The 27,708-nt window shown below is 34.4% G+C and overlaps 1 protein-coding gene across 4 annotated transcripts in view; it reads left to right on the top strand.

Annotated features, from left to right (window-relative positions):
- LOC135213077 (uncharacterized) overlaps positions 1–27,381 on the top strand; it is a 62,182-nt gene extending 34,801 nt beyond the window's left edge. For 3 of the 4 annotated variants that reach the window (XM_064246932.1, XM_064246933.1, XM_064246934.1), the window contains exons 2-16: positions 1,113–1,182; positions 9,536–9,648; positions 10,644–10,790; positions 12,932–13,089; positions 13,930–13,982; positions 14,167–14,336; positions 14,658–14,768; positions 18,025–18,148; positions 18,702–18,832; positions 19,859–19,945; positions 20,272–20,455; positions 21,243–21,455; positions 22,094–22,191; positions 22,627–22,747; positions 23,352–25,857. In XM_064246932.1, coding sequence (XP_064103002.1) covers positions 1,113–1,182; positions 9,536–9,648; positions 10,644–10,790; positions 12,932–13,089; positions 13,930–13,982; positions 14,167–14,336; positions 14,658–14,768; positions 18,025–18,148; positions 18,702–18,832; positions 19,859–19,945; positions 20,272–20,455; positions 21,243–21,455; positions 22,094–22,191; positions 22,627–22,747; positions 23,352–23,716 — 2,145 coding nt within the window. In that variant the 3' untranslated portion in view covers positions 23,717–25,857. Of the gene's footprint in view, positions 1–1,112; positions 1,183–9,535; positions 9,649–10,643; positions 10,791–12,931; positions 13,090–13,929; positions 13,983–14,166; positions 14,337–14,657; positions 14,769–18,024; positions 18,149–18,701; positions 18,833–19,858; positions 19,946–20,271; positions 20,456–21,242; positions 21,456–22,093; positions 22,192–22,626; positions 22,748–23,351; positions 25,858–26,711 lie in introns of those variants that run through there. The other variant, XM_064246935.1, reaches the window with a different exon arrangement.
- Positions 27,382–27,708: the final 327 nt, after the last annotated feature.

The following is a 27,708-nucleotide window of genomic DNA, read 5'->3' as shown; positions in this document are numbered from 1 at the left end:
CCCTTTCCACCCGGGCGGACAAACAGGTTTGCAGGGGTGGGTGGCTGTGTCATTATCTCCTCTACTATCACCTGGGGGGGACAAACGAGATCCGCCTGAGTTTTATTATTGTAGATATAGATTGTCACTGTAATATTTGTCTGTGAATGCTAAGTCAAGTATGGAACTTGAACTCCTGTTTATATAGAATTGCCATCTGCTTTGCTCACCTGTACAGAGGAGTGATCAGCGTGAATTGTTCAAGAAAATTAACATAGTATTAAGGTCTTAGGTGAAATGTACACGTTCATTCGCGAAATACGCATTTTTACTTTCAGAGTACTGAGCATCATAGGTGAAAAATACACACATGTTTATTCATAAAATACATATTATTTTTACTCTCAGAGTATTAAGTCTTATAGGTGAAATATACACACGTTCATTCGCGAAATACGTATTTTTTACTTTCAGAGTATTGAGATCTTAGGTGAAATATACACACGTTTATTCATAAGATACATATTTATTCTTTCAAAGTATTGAGATCTTAGGTGAAATAGACACACGATTATTCATAAAATACATATTATTTTTAATTTCAAAGTATTGAGATCTTAGGTGAAATAGACACACGATTATTCATAAAATACAAATTATTTTTACTTTCAGAGTATTAAGATCTTAGGTGAAATATTCGCGCTCATTCATTTATAAAATACGTATTATTTTTACCCTCAGAGTATTGAGATCTTAGGTGAAATATACACACGTTTATTCATAAAATATATATTATTTTTACTCTCAGAGTATTAAGGTCTTAGGTGAAATATTCGCGCTCATTCATGAAATAGATTTTTTTTTTTACTTTTAGAGTATTAAGATCTTAGGGGAAATATACACGTTTTTTCATAAAATACATATTTTTATTTAGAGTATTAAGATCTTAGGTGAAATATACGCTTTTATTCATAAAATACATATTATTTTTACTCAAGAGTATTAAGATCTTAGGTGAAATATACGCTTTTATTCATAAAATACATATTATTTTAACTCAGAGTATTAAGATCTTAGGTGAAATATACGCGCTCATTCATGAAATAAAAAATATTTTTTTCTTTTACTTTCAGAACAAAATGGGCGGACGAACGGCATTCCTCGCTCTTTTCCTAATGGTGTCTTTCTACGCTGTGTCTGCCGGTAAGTTTTAACTAGTCTTGCTTGAGGGCACTGTTTTCCACCCCCTTTAAATGTAAGATGATAGTAGGATGGCATGAAATTCTTTTAGAAATCTGTAACTTCTGTATCACTGAGTGACTTTAATACATTTTTCATCAGTTTTCGAATGAAGATCGTTCCGTTACGGAGTTGTAATTGATTAGTAATTTTCTTGTGAAAAACTTTAAAAGTTATGGCTACCCCGACTAAGCTGTGTCTGAGCAAGTTGTGGTAATAAGATATCCTCTTTGGAGTAACAAAATGGCATGAAGGCAAGCGTGGCTTCAAAAATGTTTAACATTAATGATTTATTAGTCTCAGCATGTCTTGCTAATTAGATTTCCTTTTGTGGAGTGACAAAGCGACAGGAAGTTGAAAATTAAAAAAAGTTAATGATTGTCAGAGGGGTCACATGGCAGGGAGATCAGCAACAGAAACAGCTTTCTTAAAGAGGCAACTGCACTGGAAATACTTTGTAAAGGAAAAGGAATTGCATTAAGGAATTATTGGTCTTGAAAAGGTACATGACAGAGTAATCGATACAAATGAGTAGATGGGCAGGGCAAAGGCAGAGGGTATCAGAAAGACTCGGTCTAGCGCCTCAGTGGCGTGATCGGTATGGTCTTGACCTGCCACCTTGGTGGCCGCGAGTTCGATTCTCGGGCATTCCTCTGTGGGATGAGAGATGTGTATTTCTGGTGATAGAAGTTCACTCTTGACGTGGTTCGGAAGTCACGTAAAGCCGTTGGTCTCGTTGCTGAATAACCACTGGTTCAATGCAACGTAAAAACACCAAACAAACAAAAAAAAAAAAAACAGAAAGACTGAGGACAGTGCAGGTTTATGAAAAAAATTTAAATAGATGTTGGTGTCCACCAAGGATCATCGCTGAGACCTCTACTGTTTATCATAGTACTTAATAAGGTTTTAATATTTAGAGGCAAACATGTAGAAATTCCGGAGAAAGTCTGTCAGAACTCAGAGGGCCTCTTCTGGGACTTCCCAGGGAAACCCGAAGGCCAGTGACCTACTGAAGGGGTCTCTGCTGAAGACCCTAGGACCAGATTTTAGTTGAGGAGGCCCGTCACTTGAGTTTCCTGTAAAAGCCAAGAGGCCCTTTGGTATCGGGACAGAGATATAATGACTTTTACGTCATTGAAATTTGAAAAGGTTAAGGTGCCTGAATCTCTTCACGTAGAAGAAGGAAGGCAGTAATGATTTTTAGTTCTGAGACTCTCAAATATATCCTTCTCAATCTAAGGATGTTTTTTGTTTGTTGGGAGATTGCCTCTAATCTATCCTAGTGCAGCTAAGAATGCATTTATCGTAATTGTTGTAACGGATATGCATTTTCCATTCTCATTTTTCCGTTTATATTGGAGCACTGGAAAAGGTGTCATTTTATTGTAACTGAGCAGTTGCTTCCTTTGGAATTCAGAGTATAACATCCCATCGCCCTTTAAAGTAAACTCCCCATAGGGTGCACAGTAGGCATTGCTCAAGGTTCCTTACAGCGTCCCCTCGGCCCCTAGCTGCAACCACTTTTCGTTCATTTTACTGTACCTCCGTTCATATTCCCTTTCTTCCATCCATAGTGTAACAGCGTGGTTTCCGCCTGTTACACCTTTCAGACCTTTTTATTACCAATTTCCCTGTCAGCGCTGAATGACCGCATGGGTTCTGGCGCTTGGTCTTTGGCCTATATCTTATATTGTAAGTCTCTTTAACGTAAAAAAATAAAATAAAATACATCATATCTTATATGCTAAGTCTCTTTAAAGTAAAAAAATTAAATGCATCATATCTTATATTCTAAGTCTTTAACGTAAAAAAAGTTAAATAAAATACACCATATCTTATATTCTAAGTCTCTTTAACATAACAAATAAAATAAAATACACCATATCTTATATTCTAAGTCTCTTTAACATAACAAATAAAATAAAATACACCATATCTTATATTCTAAGTCTCTTTAACATAACAAATAAAATAAAATACACCATATCTTATATTCTAAGTCTCTTTAACGTAAACATATTAAATAAAATACATCATATCTTACATGCTAAGTCTCTTTAACGCAAAAAATATTAAATACGTCATATCTTATATTGTAAGTCTATTTAACGTAAAAAAATAAAATAAAATACATCATATCTTATATGCTAAGTCTCTTTAAAGTAAAAAAATTAAATACATCATATCTTATATTCTAAGTCTTTAACTTAAAAAAAAAAGTTAAATAAAATACACCATATCTTATATTCTAAGTCTCTTTAACATAACAAATAAAATAAAATACACCATATCTTATATTCTAAGTCTCTTTAACGTAAACAAATTAGATAAAATACATCATATCTTATATGCTAAGTCTCTTTAACGCAAAAAATATTAAATACATCATATCTTATATTGTAAGTCTTTTTAACGTAAAAAAATAAAATAAAATACATATCTTATATTTTAAGTGTCTTTAACGTAAAAAAAAATTAAATCACATACATCACATCTTATATTCTAAGTCTCTTTAACGTAAATAAATAGATAAATAAATGAAATGCATCGAAACGTATGAAAGTTTTCAGAATAATATCGATAAAAAATAACCCACCTGGGTTGAATGAAAATGAGGAAGTTTTCTGTCCACGCTTGACACTGCTGTTATGGTCGATTTGTGCCTCTCAGAGCGACGGATTACCTACGTAGGTTTAGTGTTTCCTTTACCCTGTGGAATTACGTCTCCCACAGCTTCCCCAATCCCTGTTTTCTGCTTTAGCGTACAAGTCTGATTGTAATCATTTTGTCACTGTACAGTAGTTTATATTTTTGTGGAGTATGTGGTCGTTCCGTTTCAGGGCTTCATGAAGGCTGCACTCTTTGCTCTATTTCGCTCTCTCTCTATATAAGTATAGTCATAATATACGTACATAATTCTCTCATTCAAGGTATCAGTGTTCTAGGGTAGTCTCTCTCTCTCTCTCTCTCTCTCTCTCTCTCTCTCTCGCTCTCTCTCTCTGTCAAGATTTGGTAGCAGGCCCGGAAATGCTAAGGAAAGTTATCTACCATTGCTTCTTGATACATTTAAAACCACTGTACTTCCTGTGTCCAGCCTTAAACATTCTTTTAGCTGCCCATTTCAACCACATGCCCAAGGGGTTTTTTGTAATATCCTGTTCAATTCTTTATAAGACCTGTCATATTCTTCCAAATATTTTACTCAGAGCGAAATTCTTAGGTTATCGAAATGGTCCAGATTATCTTAATCGAATTTCAAACGAATACTCAATATTTACTTATGTAATGTTCTGAACAAACTTTCTCGACAATTTTTCTAAATAGTGATAGAAAACTGTAGCGGAAGAGGTCAAAATATTTCCACATGGCATGGTCGACGTTTCTTAAGGATAAGGTTGGCTGCTTTCCAACTGTCACAGGGATGGTCTTTATTAGACCATGGTCACCGGACTCCTCGAAAACCACACCAGCGTCGAAATCCCGTCTCGGAACTTATCGAGCAGAAATTTCCATCCTTAACCGGTTTTGTAAAATATGCAGCGGGTTATTTATTTTAAGATGGCAGATAACCGCAGGATATTCATGATTACCCACCGGATACGAGATCTGAAAATACAAGACTTGTATTTGAAGCGTGAAGATTTGGAGTGACTTTAAGGTGTCCTGAGCTGTTCTAGTGTTTCTTGATAGATGGGTTCCTTGGTTGTAATTTGGATATATATATACATTTTCATGAATCTCTGGAAACCAGCATTTGCTGCATGCGTAGATATTTTGTGGTAGCGTTCAAAAAGATATTATTTATCGTGTAAATGTCACGGTTGTCTATTTAGCAGATTATTTACCTTATTTATGTAATGCATAGATGAACCATTGAAGATTAAAAAGATATTGACATAATTATACGGCGGCTTTTGGAAATAGATTAATTATGTACTTGTCGCATTTATGTTTATGTAAACAGGCATTCAACATATTCACTTAACAAAGAGATCAATTATAGAAGATTGAAAAGATATTGCCATATGGTATACGAAAGTAAGGTACATCATATACAAATGTATGAAGTTTATATTATATCAAAGATTGCTTCTGTTATTTATTTATTTTTTTTTTATATCAAAATCCTACCGGAAGAGACTCATCACAGAGTTCCGAAAAATAGCAAGAATTTTGTTGATGAGATGTGATTTTAACTTGTCTCCAATTTAAGAACCCCCATAGGGGGCAGCATCCCTGCGGCCCCCCTAGCTGCAACCCCCTTTCGTTCATTTTACTGTACCTCTTTTAAGAGTCTTCCATCTTACTTTCCATCCTCTCCAAACAGCTGATTCTTAGTGCTATACTGCTTTGAGGTTTTCCTCCTGTGACACCTGTCAAAACCTTTTACCGCCAGTGTCCGTTTCAGCGCTGAATGACCTCATAGGTCCCAGAGCTTGGCCTTTGGCCTAGATTCTGAATGCAATTCAAATGAAGAATAAATGACGAAATGTCACATCTATTTAAGATAAACTGGAAAAAACTGGAGAGAGTGACTGATCAAGCACTTGGAGGAGAGAAAAAAAAAGAAGAAAAACTGGAGCGAGTGACTGATCAAGCACTTGGAGGAGAGAAAAAAAAAGAAGAAAAACTGGAGCGAGTGACTGATCAAGCACTTGGAGGAGAGAAAAAAAAAGAAGAAAAACTGGAGCGAGTGACTGATCAAGCACTTGGAGGAGAGGTCATGAGATTTTTTGGGGGGAAAACCGGGCGGGCAGAGAGTCACTGAAGGGCCTTTTTTTATTTTTATATTTTTATTTTATTTTTTTGAGATTCGATGAATAAAGTAGAAAGTGATGAATAATACTTAGGAAAGGAATTTATATATATATATATATATATATATATATTATATATATGTGTGTGTATATATATATATATTAGTACTATGTCGTATTTCTCATAAACGTAAAGCAAGATCAACAACAGTTGCACACACACACAAATCATCTGGTTCCTTTTGCTCCTAGTTGGGTTTAGATCAGGAAGGTGATACCCTAACCTTTCCGGGTCTCAGCAGATGTATTCGTTAAATATATCTTTGAAATTAAAAAAAAAAGATAAAAAAAAATCCTCAGCATTCCTATAGCTCCTTCTTATTGAGATTGCATACTATTCTTATTTAGACAGCATCCTATCGAAGGACCAAGGGGTTAATTAAAGGTCTTTATTTTCCTCATTCCGGCAGTGAAAGAGGAAGTGGTTTGACGGGTTCCCAGGAGCCGGTCTGGGGACTCGGGAACTTGGGAACTCGTGACCGACGAGTGACGTCATATTGACCTGGAATGTATATTTATCCACTCATTGCACTGGTGGGGATTCCCTTTAACGTTAGACATCCAGGAGTCCATCGTTGCCAATTTAGTGGAGCTTCACACATACGCCGATGCATTTACAAACTGTTTCCATGAATTCTAGTTGTCAAAGTAATGCAATAATGATAAAATTTCTGTAATATGTATATATACTACAAATAGATACGCTAATTTCACTTATTTCCCCGGTTTTGTGTAAGTCTTATACCCAGTTTGGAGGGTAAACACATACCAATTGGCAATACTGCTGTCAGATGCGTCTCTGTGTTTGTGTAACCTGTCAGGTCCTTAGAAGACTTAGGGGAATTTTCCAATGGACTCGCATAATAAAATGAGCCCATTTGACCCCGTAAGGGTCTAGTGCAGTTCGGTGCACTACAGATATTGCTTTATAGGTTCTTTACGGCGTTCCTATGGCTCATAGCTGCAACCCCTTTCATTCCTTTGTTTCTCTACCTCCTTTCACATTCGCTTCCTTCCATCTCAGTTTCTACCATCTCCTTAGTTCCTCGTTGGACGAGTAGTTTTCGGACTCGGCTATACTAGTCCGGTGGCCCGAAGTTCGATTCTCGGCTCGGCCAACGCGGAATCAGAGGAATTTATTTCTGGTGATAGAAATTCATTTCTCGATATAATTTGATTCGGATCCCACGATAAGCTGTAGGTCCCGTTGCTAGGTAATCAATTGGTGCCTAGCCACGTAAAAATATCTAATGCTACAGGCCAGCCCTAGGAGAGCTGTTAATCAGCTCAGTGGTCTGGTAAAACTAAGATATACTTAACTTTTGTCTGCCATCTCCTAAGAATTGTTTCGTAGTGCAGCTGCTACTCCTGTTACATTTTTCAAACATCATTTGCCCTCAGTTTGTCTTTCAGCGCTGAATGACCTTGCAGGTCCCAGGGCTTCTAAGTTTTATATTCCAATTTCAATAAGCCCGAGGGGGAATGTACTGAGAGAGATTTTTATGGTTTGGGAAGGTTCCAACAGATGGCAGGAGAGGGGTTTCTTAGTGGCGTGTTTTTATAGTGAAATTATCTTGAGGGGTGAGAGATGTGTATTTCAGGTGATAGAAGTTCACTCTCGACGTGGTTCGGAAGTCACGTAAAGCCGTTGGTCCCGTTGCTGAATAACCACAGGTTCCATGCAACGTAAAAACACCATACAAACAAACAAAAATTTGTCAGGTGGTTCCCAGACAAAAATATCATTCTGTGCTAGAATTATTCAATGAAAATGACCAATATAGGGTTTACATTTATACTTGACACTGCAGTGAGAGAAGAAGAGGGTCTGTAGAAGCATTAGTACAGTGGTTCTCAACTAGGGGGAAATTCTCCAATTCTGGGTTTCATTGTTGTTTTTTTTTTTCTTTTTTTTTGTGGGGGGGGGATTGTGACCACAATTTGGCAGGCTCCAACGGCCTCTAAGACCACACAAAACGTAGTGGTCCGCACTACTGAGAGGTCGCGTTGGGCTTCAACTTCGTTAGCTTGTGGTGTGTTTGTGTTGTTAGTATATGTTGCATATTATTTGGAATGCTCCTTTTGAGGCAGAAAGTTTTGGGAAAAGGGGGTTGGGGAATGTGAAAGGGTGCATGGGCCAAAAAAGGTTGAGAACCACTGCATTAGTTTATTTCCCCTCTGAAGAGAGAGAACCTAAAGTCAAATCCCGGCCTGGGATGGAAGAAGATGAAGAAAATCTGTGAAGTCCCATTGAACCTCTGTTACTCTGGTCAGTGAATGAGATATATATATATATATATATAATATATATATATATATATATATATATATATATATATAGATAGATAGATAGATAGATAGATATACACACAATTACTTCTTGGTGTAATTTTGTTTCAGTAATTTCCCTCATTGTAATCATCTCTTATTTTTTTTATATATATTTATTTTCACGCATAGGTAAACTTTTGACTTGCTTTTGACTTTTGACTTCCATGAGTATTAAATAGAAATAGCATTAGCAGTAGTTTTATAGTAGTAGTGGAACAGCCACATCAAACAACCAGCAACAATAATAATAATAATAATAATAATAATAATAATAATAATAAGAATAATAAATAATAATAATAATAATAATAATAATAATAATAATAATAATAGAATTATTTTTAAAAGGAAATCTACCCTGTATTTACCATTCTTATGTTAACTTTAAGTAATAAATAATAATAATAATAATAATAATAATAATAATAATAATAATAATAATAATAATTGAAAATATTCTGGATTTTATACAGAATGATTTCACCATAAAGATGAGAAGGCATTAAAAAGTGCATAGTCATTTACCTTTTGCCATAATGCTGAAGATCCTGGTAGCTTTTTGTATTGTCACCCCCCCCCCCCCCCCCCCCATTTTCCTACCTCCACAGTCAGCCAGTCTAGTAGGAAGGTTGGCCACATGCCAACACGAGCCCTTGCTTCACAGAATATGTCTCTTCCCCTATATTTTTGTAGACCTGCTTATTAATGATGTAATTTGTCACTTATACTTTAATAATAATAATAATAATAATTTCCTGTATATCAATTGTGCGCCGGGGATGTTTATGCATGCATATTTACGTATGTATACATGTTTGTATATTGTTCATATGTATACCATATATATGAATATATGGTACCTAATATTTTTCTATGTTAGCCTTATCTTGGGACTTGCAAAAAATGTATACATCTCTTCATAGAAGAGAAGATATCAATCTTTCTTGGACTCATTCGTGTCTTGACCATTACTCGTGTGACGCCAGTCGGTAGAAACCACCAGTCCAAAAAAAAAAAAAAAAAAAAAAAAAAAAAAAAAAATAAGTAAATAAAAAACTAAATAAAAAAAAGTCTAGACAATTTCACTTTATTGAATAGCTTATTCACCTGTAATCCAACTGCTTCCCTTCTTCCTCCTCTTGACGTAACTTTATTCTTACGAACAGAACCGGTTGTTCAGAGCCTGTCGGAGACGCAGGAGACTCTGGAGGACCTGAGCCACCCGTGTGCCCGCGAATGTCGGCCTAAGGACACGAGGACGTGCCACTACCATTTCAAGGTGAGTTTTAGCCTATAAATGTTCCTATACTCTGTCCATCCGCCTGTGTTGTTTGCGCACGGTAACACTGCGTCCTGGGCTTTAAATAATATCCCATTTCGAATGTTAACAGTGTAATTCACATACAGTAAATTATTAAAACACTTTTCAGTTGCAAATATATACCCAGATATCCTTTTGTCTACCTAAAACTTATACATAGCGTAACTATCTAAAGCCCGGGACGCAGTGTTACCATGCGCGACCACCACAGGCGGATGGACAGATGGAAAAAAACAGAGTATAGGTTATCATGGGAGTAGTTTGGTTTAAATCCAGTCGAAAACTATCTGTTCGTCCTTCAAATTTGAAGGGTAGATCGCTTGTTGGAATAATAATAATAACAATAATTATATAAAGAAGTGACTTAGTAAGTATTGCAGGCAGTTCCTTAGGGAGGTAAGGTGGTATTACTGTGACTCTGTCTATCTCTTTCTATAGGTCTATCTGCTTGTCTTCCAAAGCAAGCACTATTCTAGTACAGGAAAGTTAGAAATAAAGTGATGGAACGATATATATATATATAGTAAACATGCATTTTCTTTTATATATATAGGGCTAAATGAAAAACAACAGACATCTGATACATTAAGATTACTCATATGTTACAGGGTCTCTTATGTGTGAGGAGGCTGTTTGGCTCTATTATTATATATATCTATATTATATTATATATATATTATATATATATAGATATATAATATATATATATATATATATATATAATATATGTATATATATATATATATTATATATATATATATTATATCATATTATATATATATATATATATAATATAATATATATATATATATATTGTTTATTTGAGTTGGTTGCCTTAGAAGGCATTATCATAATGATACACCAGTTATTGCTATAATAATGATTATTATTATTATGTGACCATTTCGTACTTCATCGCGACTACTTTTTTCTCCTCTTCCTTTCCCCCACAGGTAGAATGGTACATCACGATGAGCAAGGCCTGTTACGACTGTCCGTTCAACCTGACGGACTGCGCCCGTCCGCACTGCGTCGCCGCCGACGGAGTTGAGAGGCCCATTGTGACTGTCAATCGCAGACTCCCAGGGCCTGCAATTCATGTAAGTCAAGGTTCCAATGAGGTTGAAGGGACTATAGAAATAATAAGACTGTAATACAAGAAACCCACCTTATTCGCGGATTTCTCTCTGGAACATATACCCCTTTATTCGCGGAAAATGCGTCTATTCACGGTATTTTTCAATGAAAAATATGCACATATTCCTATTTGTTTAATCAGTTTCATCATAAAATGCACTTTTTTGTGATAAAGCTATTATAAAAACCAGGTATAAACATTCTTAGTGGGTTTTTCTTGTGTTTTAATCAACAAAATAGGCAGTTTTAAGTATTTTTATTAAAGGGGTTTCAACTATTTGCGGATTCTAGCAATGGGGGTGTGTGGTATGCATCCCCCGCGAATACAAGGGGGACACTGTATCATGTAGTGCATTATATGGAGATTTTTAGACTTCTGATTGAGACGGTAAGACTTATGAGAGAGGGCGTATCATGTAGTGCATTATATATGGAGATTGTTAGAGTCCTGATTGAGATAATAAGACTTAATGAGAGAGGGATTGATAGAGGAAGAGCATTGGGGGTTTAGGGAAGTTAGAAAGGTGTCCGGGAGCGGTGTTTATTGTTGGAAAGATGTGTGAGAAGTTTTAGGGAAGAGGTCAGGAGCTGTATTTGGCACAAAAGGCAGAAATCTTATGAAGTATTGGCCTAGACGGGTGTGGAATGCGTTAAGATGTATCGTTTCGAAGGTTATTTGTTTGGAACACTTTGAAGTCTTTATGACGACAGCAAAGGTTGTGCTAGACAGTGTTAGACGTTAAAGAAAAGATCACCTGGTTAGAGATGTCTTCAGATCATAAAAATCTTTGGATAGAAGTCTTCAACAAGCGATATTGTTGGGTTAGAATCCCTCAACAATCAAAGTTGTTGGTTAGGAAATCTTCAATAAACATTGCTGTTGACCGGAATTATCGTCCAAGAATTGTATAAGTTTGTCACAAATCTTGGGTTAATTATTTTACTGTCGTAAAACAGCTTTGGCTGCAAATCAATCATTTACAAAACTTACGAACCAGAAGAGAATATTTTCATGCTTTCCCTTATAGCAGCCACGCATCTCTTTGTCGGCTTCCTTACCTGTTACGTAAACAAAGCTCCTCTTTGTTGTTTTCATCAGTCATATATAACCAGTCTTCCACAGGAATGAATAATAATAACTTTTGTAAATTCAGACTGACTCGAAAATCACAGAAAACAGTAAAAAAAGATGGGCGAACACTGCCTGTATTCGATGCATGTTAGTCTCTCACGCATGATATGCCGTGCAGGACAATCTTTGCGCTGCTCTGGAGGTTCCTGGTACCGGGAGATACAATGCCTCGGCCTTTGTCATCTACGAAGTATTTTCAGATTGATTGCTCGAGTGTGAACCTTTGGTTTCGGGACCCCGTTGTCCTTAGTAACTTCCAGGCATAATTGGATGCTGGCTGAGATAATGATCTCAGGCGTCCATTCTCTCTCTCTGTCTCTCTGTCTCTTTGTCTCTCTGTCTCTCAACCTAAATGGTTAGAAGAAAGGAATAAGAAAACGTGAATGGAAGAACTGTGTGGTGTTTGTATGAATATAGATTGCATATATATATATATATATTTATATATATATAATATATGTAGCTATATATATAATATATGTATATATATATAATATATATGTATAGTATATATGATAATATATATATATATAATATATATATTATATATATAATATTATATATATATCAATTATATATATATATATATAGCTTGGTAAGGTTGGAAGCTAGTCCACCGAAATATAGTCCTTAGCTATAAACCAGTGTTTTAATAGGCCTTTTGTACCTGAGACATATCCTGTTTAACAGAAGAAATTTATTTACATATAATGTATGTATATATATATATATATATATATATATATATATATATATATATATATATATATATATATATATATATGTATGTATATATATATATATGGCTTATTAATGTCGGGAAGATTCTTCGTTTCTTTGTATAATGAGGAAGGTTACAAAAGACATTTATGAATTACAAGGCCATAACTCTGGGTAAGATTAAATTACAAAGGTATGCCAGATGGCTGGAGACTCAACAGGACAGGGGCATTAAATCTTCATTTATTTCAGGTGTGCCTCGGAGACGAAATCATCGTGGACGTCGAGAACGACCTAATGAGCGACTCCACGTCTATCCACTGGCATGGCATCCACCAGAGCGGCACTCAGTACATGGATGGCGTGCCTTTCGTTACCCAGTGCCCCATTCCAGCTGGGAACACCTTCAGGTAACAGAAGGAAGAACCTCCTTGTTGCCCATGACCTTACCTTATATATGGCTCTGCTATTGGTTGACAGGTGTTCGTGATTTGGCTTAGAGTTGTTTAACTATATATGCTCAGTCTCGTATTAATGAACTGCAGCTTCCGTTTGTTCAGTAAATTAACTATTTGTGTACCTTTTCTTCTTTCTTTTACGCAAACGATTTGTGTTTCCTTTCCTACTTCATTTCAAGAGATAAAGTTAAATTCCTTGTCTTTGTTTCTCAGATGAAACCTCTTTTAATGTGTTTTAGAAAAGACTGGGTTGTTTAACTGTATGCTCAGTCTTATGTTTCTAAACTGTAGCTTCCGTTTGTCTAGTAGAATAAAATTTTATTTTATTTCTCGTCTTTGTTACTTAAATGATTTTTTAATTCCATTGACTTGTTTGCTAAATTATTTTCTTTTCTTTACATTTGTTTTTTATTACGTTTCCTCCTTTCTCTCACAAATGATGAAATCTTGGTGACTGTCTTCAGTTAAATTAAATAGGAATTTTCGTGCGTTCTCGTGTTAATGTAGTTATAAACATCGATCTTACATAAGTATCTTGCGTCAGTGAATTTAAGTATGAAACCTTATGCATACTGGTGTTTGAATAGTTACTTAGAATGATTGATCTTGAGTATTTCGCCTTTATTTCTCCATGTACTAGTTAGTTAGTTATTTTATTGACAAAACATATAAAATTATTAGTACAAATTTGTCCACAAAGAGACGTAATACAAAATAAACACAGTGGACAGTAATCCCCTCTGTTCTTGCAAGTACATCAGTGAGATGAACTGATGTGATATTTCATTTCAGGTACCATTTCTTGGCAGAAAACGCTGGCACTCATTATTGGCACTCGCATTCAGGTATTGTCCTCGTTCCAATGATTTCTTGCTGGTCGTTGGTGCATACCCCATCTTGTGTCAATATGATTTAATTTTTTTATATTATTGATGTATATATTCAATTGCACATACTTGTGTATAAGCATCATACACAGCTTCTTGCGTGTCATTGGCACATAGTCTAAAATGGCCTAATCGTTTTTAGGTATGCAAAGAACCGATGGCATGTTCGGATCCCTTGTGGTCAGAGAGCCAGTGGAGGACGACCCTGTGAAAGATTATTACGACATAGACGACTTCAGCCACATGTTCATTCTCACAGACTGGATGGACGGTTTGGGCATTGATAAGTTCGTCAATCACCATCACACAGAGGTAACTTTTTAAGCAGATCTAAATAAGATCCATTCGATTTTTTATTTTTTTTTTATTTTTCGGTTATTTTTGCTGAACAGAATTGTCACATTTTTCATTCCAAATGTTTGGTTGCTACCTGCTTCATACAGTTTATAATTTCTTTGAAATATTCTTTGTTTTTGTTCTTGTAATATTCTTATACAATTTTGAAACTGTTGGTCTACAGTTTTTATTTTTTATTATTTTATTTTTTATTTTAGTACTGCTCCTTTTGTACCATCTTTTCTTCAATCTGACCCTTCTGTCACAAATTGCACTTTAGCCTATTATTTGTTACAGCATGAAAACAAGCCATACAACATTTTAGTGAACGGAAGAGGAAAGCACATGATACACGAGAAGGACGGATTGGAAGTCTATGCTCCTCTACAGGAGATCATTGTGAAACCAGTAAGTTCAAGAGAGGAAGCTCTTCATTTCAAAGTTCAAAGCTTTTGATATTTGTAACTCTGGTGGAGGTTTTAGTGAAGAACTGAGCCTGAAATGAAGGTGAAGAGGTGTTGAAATCATGCATATGCAATGTCACAACTTAACTTCGCATGCATTTTGTTTTGACATACATTGACTGAATGGCAGTGGTATTAGACACGTGTACACGATGTGCCTGACTGACATACGGATATCATGAGACAGTGAAAGTTAGCCAAATGGGATACTATTGATACAAGGTCTACCTTTGGTGATAAGGCTGGCTAAAGAATTCTTAATTAAAGATAGGGGTAAAAAAAGAGCAGAAATGGGAGAAGGATAAAGTTGAAGGGGTTGAGAACAGCAAAGTGGGATGAATGTAAAGGGATTGTAAATAAATGATTGAGAATTTAGAGTTACTGTACGAAATATTCCTTCTCTGAGTGCATATACTTTATAATATTCATTAAATCATATTGACAATGGAGACTTTGAAAAACATAACTCATTCACTGTTAATTGCATCAAACTACTTTAAAAGTACAATAATGAAATTTAGGCAGCAGCAGATTTCATTTCGTGGCAAAATAGGACACAGTAAATCCCCCAAGACTGATATACTAAGTAGTGAGGTCATCAGTGATAATATGTAACAAAAAAGTCTATGGAAACGAGAACCATACTTTTGGTGATGTATATAATCACGTGATTCACTTGTGTAACAAGTAGACAGTACCTGTGGAGAATCTAATAAGGTATACTTATGTCATAACATTATATTGACTGTATTCATTGCATGTTCTAGTCGAGAGATCTGCTTGATCATATTTTTGGGTGTTCGTAATTAATGCTAGAGCAAAAATGTTACGAGTGTTTGCTTCTTCTTGTAGAAATCAGTTTATTTTTTATTTATTTTTTATTTTTTTTTATAAAATGAGGTGATGTTAATGTTCTTTTTTTGTTTGGAAAACAATCAAGGGATCTCTCTCTCTCTCTCTCTCTCTCTCTCTCTCTCTCTCTCTCTCTCTCTCTCTCTCTCTCTCTCTCTCTCTCTCTCTCTCTTATAAACAGTAAATCAAATATGTAATGATAATCTCTAGTAATAAAGTAGTGTTCAGTATTAGATAATTCAAATGAAAAGAACCAGCTGTTTCCTGATAGATTTATTCTTAATTGAGAAATGGAAACTGGATTAAGGTAAATTTCAAGAAGTGATAGTAAGAATGGGAGAGACTAAAGAGAGCTATTGGAAGGCAAAAGGCAGAAATTGAAATAACTTGTAGCAGAAGGAACTCTGCAAAGAACCTCGAGTAACATTAGAAGTGTGGTGCTCAAAGGTTATGATAAGTGATGCTCATATAAGGGGAAATGAATTTGAACTGAATGTGCTATAAAAATTCTTTTTTGTTGATTATTATCTATGCTATTTTCAACTTGATGCCCACTTAACGTTTATCACCATGGACAATACTAATATAGAAGTGAAACTATAGTAATGAAATGGAAGTCTTAGATAAATAATGCTACAAGAGTTCAATAAAGCCATCAGCATGCCACTGAAACCACTGCTTCAATGAGATAGATCATTATTAGAATGAGATAGTGGTTTTACATTTAAAAGCCAAAGCATCAGAGTTATTGCGTTGATTTTATAATTTTCCTTCATATTAGCTTATTAATCATGGATTTAATTATGTAGTACCTAATAATAAAATGAAATTCTACCCAAGCTTTTGACAAAAAAGCAAAAACCTTTTTCTGGGCACATTGCACTCCTTTCTTCATGCGGTACCTGCACTTGTTCATGTCTCATGCCGTATGATTATTAATAATGGAGTGGAAGTGTCTTTATTAATGGGTGATAGCCAGAAATTTCAAGAATGTTGGTAATTTTATATTGATTATTCAACTGGACTCATAATTCATCATTCCTCATGCAGTAAACATATTTTACTGACGTGTTTAGGTTGTTAATGCGAGTGAACCACTTCTCAGTGTTTAGGATGAACAACTTATATTCAGGTTGTGTTCCTTTTATAGCGCTTACTCATTATAATTAATTACTCATTTCTGTGATAACTGGTTTATTTGTATTGTGTATTTTTTTTTATGAAGAGTGGATGAGCACATGAACATTCATTACTAATACATGATAGATATTGGTGTGAAATAGTTCTTGGTATTTAAGATTCATAGCATATGATTCCAATTTTTTCTTTTACTAATTTTATACTTTTTACCCGTTTAGAATCATTACTTATTCATGAGCTATCCTTTACTCATTCGTTGGGATTATTATTATTATTATTATTATTATTATTATTATTATTATTATTATTATTATTATTCTTATTCTTATTATTATTATTATTATTATTATTATTATTATTATTATTATTATTATTATTATTATTATTATTATTATTATTATTATTATTATTATTATTATTATTCAAGCAAAAGTAGCTTGGTGTTCTGAATGAATAACAAACGTCCAAGTCTTTGCATTCACTTTTTTTTTCATTCACTTTTACTTTCAGCTCAACTTGACTCATTGGTCATTAATTAATATTGCAGGAATTAGGTCATAGCATAATATGCCTGAGGATATGTACCATGAAATAAACATAAGCATGAACAGTGACATGAAAAGAGATCAGTAACTCAAAGATTATTTACTTAAGTCATCATTCTCAATTACTCATTTATGTTTATGTTTCAGAACACATTAACTAACACAAAACAATGCTTCCTTTGTATACCTACATCATGAAGGGCATTTCCAATTGAGAAGTTTTAAAGCTTTGGAGACATCATCATTACATCATAAAAACATTATCAGAACATTTTTCTTGCATCATTCATCAAATTTAGAAGGTCAAGATTCATTGACAAATGTCTTGAACACTGGGATATATGTACTAATTTAAAAGAGCAGCTTTCACCATCATTATCAATTCCATCCCAGTAGCATTACTGGAACAAAAGTGACAGTGTTTTGAATTTTTAAAAGGTAAATGTTATTTCAGTTACAACAATTCCTTTTAGCACTAAGCACTTTAGATTATGAAATTTACAATTTTATGCCACATCATAAATTTAGTGTTTATTTATCTAGAAGTTAGTGATAGAATTGTATGGAAAGGCACTTTTGATTTTAGGTAGTGTTTTGCACTTACTTGTTTAGTTGATGTTTTGCCTTCATATTAATTAGTGGAATCTATCCCTTTTCTTTCAGGGGTATCGTCATCGTCTGAGAGCAGTCAGCAACAGCATCCAAAACTGCCCAATTGTCATTTCAGTGGACAACCACACTCTAATACCTATTGCTAGTGATGGCATGCCTCTTGAACCCTTTCAAGGTAAGAGTGTTTTGAGTCACTCATTATTTTTTTATTTTGTTAATTGAGGCTTAAGTATTTCTGAGGCTGTGTGTACTAGTTTTACCACATTGCATCTTTCAATCTCCAAGGTGGAAGAATTATAATTTAGATATGCCTCCTGGAAAGTTTAGCATCTATTCTAAAGGTTCAGTTTCATACATGTGCCAACAATATAGTTGAGAGAGAGAGAGAGAGAGAGGAGAGAGAGAGAGAGAGAGAGAGAGAGAGAGAGAGAGAGAGAGAGAGAGAGAGCTTATTTTAATGAGTTTATGAATTCTGGTTTATTGAATGTTGGGTATTACTTGGTTGACCACGTGTGTATAAAGTATTCCACTAATCAAGTTTTAAATGCCAACCTTTTCACATGTTTATATAATTCTTTTCCCCTTATTCATATCAGGGTTCTATAGTAAATGTGCCGTTTGAGAAAATACAAATGCTTCTAACTGGCTTACCCATTATAGTTCACCTGATTAATGATTACCGACTTCCCATAATGTTTGTTTACAATTTTATTCACTTTCTTTTTCAGTGGACTCTCTTACCATATATGGTGGGGAGAGATGGGATTTTGTCGTCAATGCGTCTGAGGAAATGGGAACGTATTGGATAAAATTCCAAGGCCTTTTGGATTGTGATGAACGGTTCAAGTCAGCTTATCAAGTGAGTCTCATATTTCCATTTTGCTATACAGGCAGTCCCCGGGTTACGACGGTCTCGGCTTACGACGTTCCGAGGTTACGACTCTTTTCAATTATATTCATCAGACATTATTTCCAGGGTTACGACGCATGTTCCAGGGTTACGACCCATGTTCCAGAGTTACGACGCCTACAAACGCTGATCTGGCATATGAAATATGACACCAAATGCAAAATAATCAATATTTAAAGATTTTTTTGATGAAAAAGGCAATAAGAATGCAGTTTACATAGTTTTGAATACACCTAAAGCATTAAAAGTAAGGTTTTCTTAGGATTTTTGACAATGTTCCGGCTTACGACGATTTTCGGCTTACGACGCGTCTCAAGAACGGAACCCCCGTCGTAACCGGGGGACTGCCTGTAATTTAGTGTGGAGGGTTATGGGATGGTCTTACAACCTTGAATTTGGCACTTGGATCTTTGATTTCATTTTAAGATTATCAGTGAAACAGAAATGTCTCATTGATGAGAATAAAAATTTATATTTTCCTTCAAATCATTTGAGTGTATTTACGAGATCATACTTTGTGATTGTTCTTATGTTATTCGGTTTGTGAAAAAGAATCATTTGAATTCTGAGTGCTTCTTAACAATAAATAGAGATGGACCCAGTGAATTCACGACATTGGCCAGTAGTCTTGTTAAACTGCTTTAAAATGTTATGGTAGTTATATTATCATTATTGTTATCACTATTATTTGAGCACTTTGCCTTATCAGTGAGAACATTGAACTTGCTGGCTGCTGGCCAGGACAGCAGGAAACTGAATGACTAGAAAATCAGCTTTTATCATAATCACTGACATTTTGTCATTACAGTACTATTTTATTTTACAGTACTATATGGTAAGACAGGAAATTAATACACTCTTCTGTCTTGTATAAATTTTGTATGAACTCTCAAATGGTCTTTTCTTCATCCATGTTTGTTTTTAGGATTCTTGTCAAAATGTGTTTAATTACCTTGTGTTGCTTTTATCTTTCAGGTTGCAGTCATGAGGTATGAAGGTGCTATAGGTTTCCCAGATAGTTTGGAAAACGTGCCTTATGAATCTACTATCCCAGAAGGCTTTGTAAGTTTTCTATAAAGCTGTTGTTACATTAACATTGCCTTATGCACAAGGGAACTACAGCTCCTTGAGCAAACCATGTAGAAATTAGCGTATACTACCAAAGTACCATTAATGGCGGCATGGAATAGGTTTTCAAATTTATTTGATTTGGTGTTTTTGAGAATTATGTTTATGATTAATATGAAGTTAAAATGGTAGATGTTCACAGTTTGTTCTTTGAAATGTATTTATGTATTATAAAACAGTAAGCTAGAGCAAAATCTAATTTGCGATATGAAATGCATTGTCATTTACCAGTTTAGTTAAAAGATATATGATTTTTACAGAACATAAACAAGCTAAATGCAGCCCCAGGTGACGGTACCTTCTTCACTGCTGCAGAAATGCGTTCTCTTGATCAAGATGATTCATTTGCTCGAGAACCAGACCACAAATTCTGGCTTCACTATGATTTCAAGAACAAGGACAACTATCTCTTCCATAATAAAGAGTACTACCCATTTTTGTCAGGTAAGAGCCATATTTTGTTCAAGAATTTAGTCTTTATATGGTAATGCTGTAGTGCTGCTTTATAGACTTGTAGGATTTGATTTTGAATGGAGCAAAGTAAGTGAAAGTTGAACGTGTAAATTTCGAGATGATGCAATGAATGAAATGTAAAGGGGAGGAAACAGTTCAATAAGGGAAAAAAGAAATGTCACAAAGAGCACTTAACAGTACGTACACACTGTGTGCTGTGGAAGGTATGCTATAAACAGCACCCTCCCTACTGGGTTGCTTTGTTTTTTCCACTAGTAATTTGTGTTGTTGTCAGTCAGTCAAAATTCTTTACTAGTTTTGCTCTTAAATTGTACTGGCAGCATTTTTGCTATCTTTAGTTTCTTGATAGGCAAGCCTTCTTAGTTCTTGATTTTCATCATGCAGTTTTGTTATGTCTGTCTGCATGTAGACTATGTAAATAATTTTGATTGTACAACAGTGAGTTTCAAATTATATTGTATTTATGAATAGATATCTTTCCTTCTCTGTCTACAAGGTTGTGTTAGTAAATTTTAAAATGTTTTAATAACCTCTGTCTTTATTTGTTTTTGGGATTTGGAGTTTTAAGAATAAAATAAAGGTATTTCGTGAGGAACCCATGAATTACTGAATACTTTCACGTATGGTACAGTATTGAACTGATTGAAAAGTATTGTTCAATACTTATTTGTACAGGATCTTACAGTAGCAGTCCTACTATACCATAAAATTCATTTTGCTACTACCATATGTATAACCTTTCATCAAAATTTTTCAGTGGTGAAGCAACGCCAGGTCTACATTCCCCAGATAAATGAGATTAGCTTGAGATTGCCCAACGTTCCCCCCTTATCACAGCCAGATGACGTTGAGTATAGCTCCTTCTGTAATGACACATCTAAGCCAAACTGTAAAGGGGAGTTTTGTTACTGCCCTCATGTTCTGAATGTTGAAAAGGACAGCCTTGTGGAGCTCATTTTGGTGGATGAAGGTACTATTTTGTTTTTATGTTTTTTTTTTTGTTTTTTTTTTGAGTGTTCTAGCACATGCATGAATGTGGTTCTTGTGTACTGTACTTCTGAGTCTGTATGTGATGAATAATACAAGTACACAAACATGGAATATGTTTTCATTTTTATTGTTGTTTTTTAGTTTCTGTAACCATTTTCAGTTTTGGAATTTATTTCACTTTGGTTTTTTATGTTTGGCCTTTAGGTTCATTATGTATACATACTTTGTATTGAAACTGGTAGTTTTTTTTTTGAGTGTTGTTTAGTGAACTTAGTGATAATGTACTTTTTATTTATAGTGTCAATTTTTATGTGCTGTATATTTGACACACTTTATTTTCTTTTGTGGTAAGGGGGAAAACATTTGCAACACTACGCACTACAAAACTACAGTTCTCACCCATGCACTTCCTTCTTGCATGATTTTGAAGTGGTTGTGGTGTATTTTCGGGATGATGGAAAGTGAAATCAGTCGATATTTACATTACCCTAGTTCTTTGATATTTATGATGCATCTTTTTTGACACTGGAATGAATGGCGCTCAGTACTGTAATTCTTGAGAACAGTGAAAATGATTTTTTTTTTCATTTATAACAAAAGTATGTTTTTATTTTGCAGGTTTTGTGTACTGGGCCAACCACCCATTCCATCTCCATGGTCATACGTTTAAAGTTGTGGGAATGGGAAGATTGGGTGAAAACACCACTTTACAAGCGGTAAGATTATGTAAATGATCTTGATCAGAAACTCGCTGTCTTGCTAGTTTACAAGTACATACCATACAGTATTTATATATAGAATCAGTTCAGTGATTAAGTGGAAAATAAAGGAAAATATTTTCTTTATTTATTAGAACTGTAAAGACATTTTAATTTGTATACTCACAAGTTGGCTAGGAAGGTTCGACTTTTTCCTGCTCCAGTTTTTGCTCTTTTTCAATTTATTTCATTTTACAACAAATCATTCTTTCATTCAAGCCTTTTGAGATTTTAGTGCAGCAATATGAATCTGAGGTTTAGATGGCTTATACTTTAATAATTCAAGAGAATATTTGCCCTGTTTAACAGGTTTCTAAGAAATATCAGAAAAGGAGGCATCCATTTTACCATTTTGATAGTTCTCTGCTAATAAAAGATATTTATGTTCTCCAGATCAAGGACTTGGATGAGGAGGGATTATTGGAACGTAACTTTGACCATCCACCCACGAAAGATACCGTGACCGTACCTGATGGAGGCTATACTATCGTTCGTTTTATTGCAAAAAATCCAGGTAATTTGACATTGATTTTTGTTGAATAAATAGTAGAAGTAATTAGTATCAGCAGAGTTAATTACATGAAATTAACAATAGAAGTATAATTAATAAACAGCAGAGTAAATCACAAAAGTATGAACTATTTTTTGTCCTTAGTAAAATTGCAGTAGTTATACTTTATTTGAATTTTTAGGACAGTATTTATTTTGTTTGGAAGAATGCATGCAAATTGTATCTGTTTGAGTTCTCTAGTTTTGTTATTCAGTTAAAAAACACAGTAAAATTGATCAGTTGTGTTTTAGATTCCTTAAATTTCCAATCATTACTGTTCAGGGATGTCTTAGCTATTAGTTATGACCACACTTGTAGTTTTCAAGTACTTATATGTGTATTGTTGGTAATTATATAACCCAAACTTAACAAAAGAAAGAATAGACAAGTCAAGCCATATAAAAATCATAGATTCTTTGGAAGTATATCTATTATTCATTAACAGCTAGATGCTGGCTTTGTTGGTACATTTAATGAAACTCAGTCTCTTGAGCTGCTCATGAAAATTGACAGCCGTCCAGTTTCCAGTTAATAGTTGTTTGCAATTTGGCTTGGTTGTATCTTCCAGGATATTGGCTCTTCCACTGTCATCTTAGCTTCCACGTGGAGGTTGGGATGGGTCTGATTTTCAAAGTCGGTGAACGTTCTATGCTGCCAAAAGTTCCGAAGGATTTCCCTCGATGTGGTCACTGGAAGCCAAAACCTGACCCTGATTTTAGGAAGAATCTGTATACCTTTTTGAAGGATCAACATGAAGGGAAAGTGTCAGTTAGCTTGGATCTTTTGCCTTCAGGGGATAAAGGTGCAGGGCCCACTTACATTGCTGTGCCTGGCAACCCGAATGTTCGACCATTTTCATCAGGTCAAGACGGTCTCATGCTTATGTTATCTGTTCATTTCTTTTCCTTGGTTATGATGCTTTTACTGAGGTAGCTCAGTTTTTGATGGATTGCATTCCACCAAACATTAGCATAAGCTGTATTCCAAAGACAAATATCTATTATGTGTTTCTGTTGGACCATATCACTTTTTGGAATTCAGAAAGTACAAATTATTCCAAATTTTGAGGCTTATATTTAATACAGAATATTTTTCTAAAACAGAAACTTGTTTTTGCAACTAAATTTCATTAGATATGTTACCACAGAGCAGTACACAGTACTTTATTACTAATCTATAATTAAGATATATAGCACAAGAGTATGCTGCCTTACTTAGAAGGAAGTAAAATGCTCAAAGACTAGTATCCTTGCTGCACAGTGGATAAGCTTTACATGATTCTTCTATGAGTGATAAGCTTTGATGGTGCACATGGAAGAAGAAATGAGTCTTTATGGCTATTCTGTGATAGTTTTCTAAGCAATTAGTATCTCATGGCTAGTGAGGGCTGAACTAACAAGAGAACTGTAAATCTTATACATAAATGAATTATTTAAGTGATTTCTGTACATTTCGAATGAGATATTTATTTATGGTATGGTTTCCAATACTAGATATAATTACACATAAAGGTTAAATTTCCATTGCTGGTGTATCTTTATAGTATTTTGAGATGCAGTAATTTATGAGTTGTGTTTCATGAGTAAAGTGAAAGGAAATAATAGCTAGAAAAAGAGGTTCAAGTTATGAGCGATAAATTGCTAGGTACTGTTAGGAAGTTTCGCCAGTATTAATGTAAAGAAAAACAAATAGCTTTGGCGTTCAGTCATACTGTAGTTAGAGGTTGTTCCACAATACTAGCAAAAAAATATAAAAAATGCACCCAATGACATTGAAGGAAACCAAGGCATGAAATACAGTTTTTATAAAAGACATCATATTACACAAGAAATAGATTGCATTTTATCCAATTACTGATGGGCATTGCTCAGGTTTAGCCTCTTACTTCCATTAATGTATTAGAAAGTATCATAAACTATTTATTCCTATTCAACTAGAGTGGTAGTTGTAACTTTTATGTGATAGTAAGAATGTATTAGTCCCTAAATTTTTGTTACTGTTATGTATTGGGTATTGGGAAGGGTTCATGATTCATTCTCTTTGTAAAATAGTGTAGTCCTCTTCTTGCACTAAGATGTTTTTGATAGTTTTTGTCCTCAGCATTATCTTTCCTAGTTATATAATTTTTTTCTGTGATTCTTTAATATTAAGTACGTACTTTGAAAGGTATGGTATATTTGTTATTGCAGTTCCTCACAGAATATTACAAAGTTTGTTATATTTTAAATTTCGTAGAGATACAAGAGGGATGTTAACCTCAGGTGCAGTAAATATTGTTCAAGTCTTCAGAGATTTTATCTATATTCTAAAAATAAATTTACTATTACTAAAAAATCTGGAAGTTGAAAATAACTTATTATTGTTAGACATTGTGCAAGGGCATCTCAACCACACTTTCCATAGTTAATCCTCTCTGCCTTTTGTGAAGTACTAAATGAAAGTATATACCATGTCTGTTTCTTGAAAAATATGAAGTGTAAGATGTAAAATCATGTGAGGGCATTGTTACACATATAAGCTGGCTTAGAATCTGATGCTGATTGAGTTTTGTGAAAGAGTTGGGGTAGAAGTAATTTAGTTTGTGGTTCTTGTCTTATAATTAAAACCATAGCTCTTTAGCTTTCATATTGTCTTAGCACTTCATGCATTGTGAATGACATTATCAGAAGGATATTACTTGTAGGTACCTTGTAATTAATATGCAGTTGAGGAAATTTGCAGGTTGAACATAGGGGTAGATGCCTCAGACAGTGTACTTTTTATGTCCTGTGGTTATCAGATGAATAGAACTCTTTTCAATATGTGAATCTCCCAATATCAAGGAAGATCACGTGCACCTATTTTCAGTGGGAAAGTGATGTGATTTTTATTAATTTATGAATTTATTTTTGAGCTCTCACTTTGTTGTTTTTATTGGAATATGATTTAATGTGTATGTTCCTAACTAGCTGTAGATGATTGCAAGTAGCCTTGTTTTGTTGTGTAAACCTTATGAACATTCAGTGGAATGGAGTTCTTTTTGTGTTGCTGCTCTACTGACTTTCAGTTTTAAACATCGTACTGTAATAAATAAACGTGATGAATAAGACATTATGAAGTCATTATTATTATTATTATTATTTTAGTCAGTCCCCTGAATTAAAGCCGTCCACTCTCGTAAGGCACATAGAAAATGAACTAGGGATTATTTTTATATTCAACCAGTAAAAATCAAATTCAGTAGTATTTAGTAACAAGGAATACGTATGTAGGTTGGTAGAGGTAAGTTGATGTGATTATAGCATTGTAGCAAGATTATTGCATTTTATTTACTAATGTCATTCCTGCACTGTGTAAATTTTATGTAGAGTAATGTCTGTAGGTAGACTATACTCTGTTTTTTTTTTCATCTGTCCATCTGCCTGTGGTGTTTGCGCATGGTAGCACTGCGTCCCGGGATTTAAATAATATCCTATTTCGAATATTAACGGTGTAATTCGCATACAATAAATTATTAAAACACTTTTCAGTTGCAATGTACACCCAGATATCCTTTTATTTAACTAAAACTTACACATAGCGTAACTATTTAAAGCCTGGGACACAGTGTTACCATGCGAAAATACCACAGGCGGTTGGACAGATGGAAAAAAACAGAGTATAGTGTAGATAGTCTAGTAGACGTACATTTACTTGTTTTAAAAGAATGAGAGAGAGAGAGAGAGAGAGAGAGAGAGAGAATCTTACGACTGTATACATTTAGTATTTTTTTAATTTGATTCTCATTTTAAATATTTTGCAATTTCCTTTCATTTTTGCTTTTAGCATCATGTCATGTCATATCATATCAAGATTGTTTATAGCAAATAAAAGTATCCCACATATATTTATCTTATCATGCTTTACTTCACCCTGATGTTGCTGTATGGAAAATAAACCCTGACCTCAGAAAATGAAATGGTTTGGTCATGTGAGGAGAAAGTACGAGGGCCACTAGGATAGACACCAATTGAAGGACCCAGAAAAAACGAGGAGTAAAGGGAATAGATTGAGAGCTGAACCACCTGAGGATTTGGGCTGAAAGTGCATCAAGCAGAGGAGTAGAGAGAATTGAAAATGTCTAAAATATAAAGGAAAACCCTGATTATGTCAAAATGTCATTGATGATGATGGTGATATTCAGCTTCTGTACATCATGCACAGTATATATTATACAATACTTAGCACAGGTGGTAGAGATGGAATAGTCATGATAAATATTTTGAGAACGACAGCAGGGAGAAAATTTAAAGTAAGAAAAACTGTTGGTATAACGATATAATGTTAATGAAACTTGAAACTGTCACAGATTAATGGAAATACCAGAGGAATATAATGAATTGTTGAATGCTGTTTCCATTTTTGCCATGGGTGGCCCAAGAGCTTTTGATTTTACTTCTGAATTTGGTTATGAGCAAATTATAAATGAGACCACTCACAAAGTCTCTTGTTGTTATAGCCAGTGCTGTGGGTCCTCCAGTTGGGACTTAAAATCATGCTTTAGTTTCTTCAATGATTAAAGCTGAACAATAGGTACTTCATGTGCTGTAACCTTGAAAAATTGTTTAATCTCAGGAAAAGAATTTTGAGTGATCTGTTACTTCTTAAGTGGTCATTGAGAAATTGACAATAGTCTTGTAGATGATAGCTTTGTCAACATATTAAATGGGCGCATTGCTTCTCATGTGTTGAATTATAGTATTAAAGACCTACAATTGTAGTGTGCTTGTAGGAACAGGAATCCTGTAATTATTGGAAAAGTAATGGATCTTATTTGGCTTGGAATAATTACAGCAAATTAAGAGCCAGTTTATGCTTCAATTGAAAATGAACAAGTTTGTTACACAATCAGGTAAATTAGATTGGTGTAGCTTTGACCCTGCTGATTACTGCAGATATTCCAGTTC

The sequence above is a fragment of the Macrobrachium nipponense genome, chromosome 42 (assembly GCF_015104395.2).
Source record: "Macrobrachium nipponense isolate FS-2020 chromosome 42, ASM1510439v2, whole genome shotgun sequence".
Lineage (NCBI taxonomy): Eukaryota > Metazoa > Arthropoda > Malacostraca > Decapoda > Palaemonidae > Macrobrachium > Macrobrachium nipponense.
This window is presented reverse-complemented; position numbering and strand designations above follow the sequence as displayed.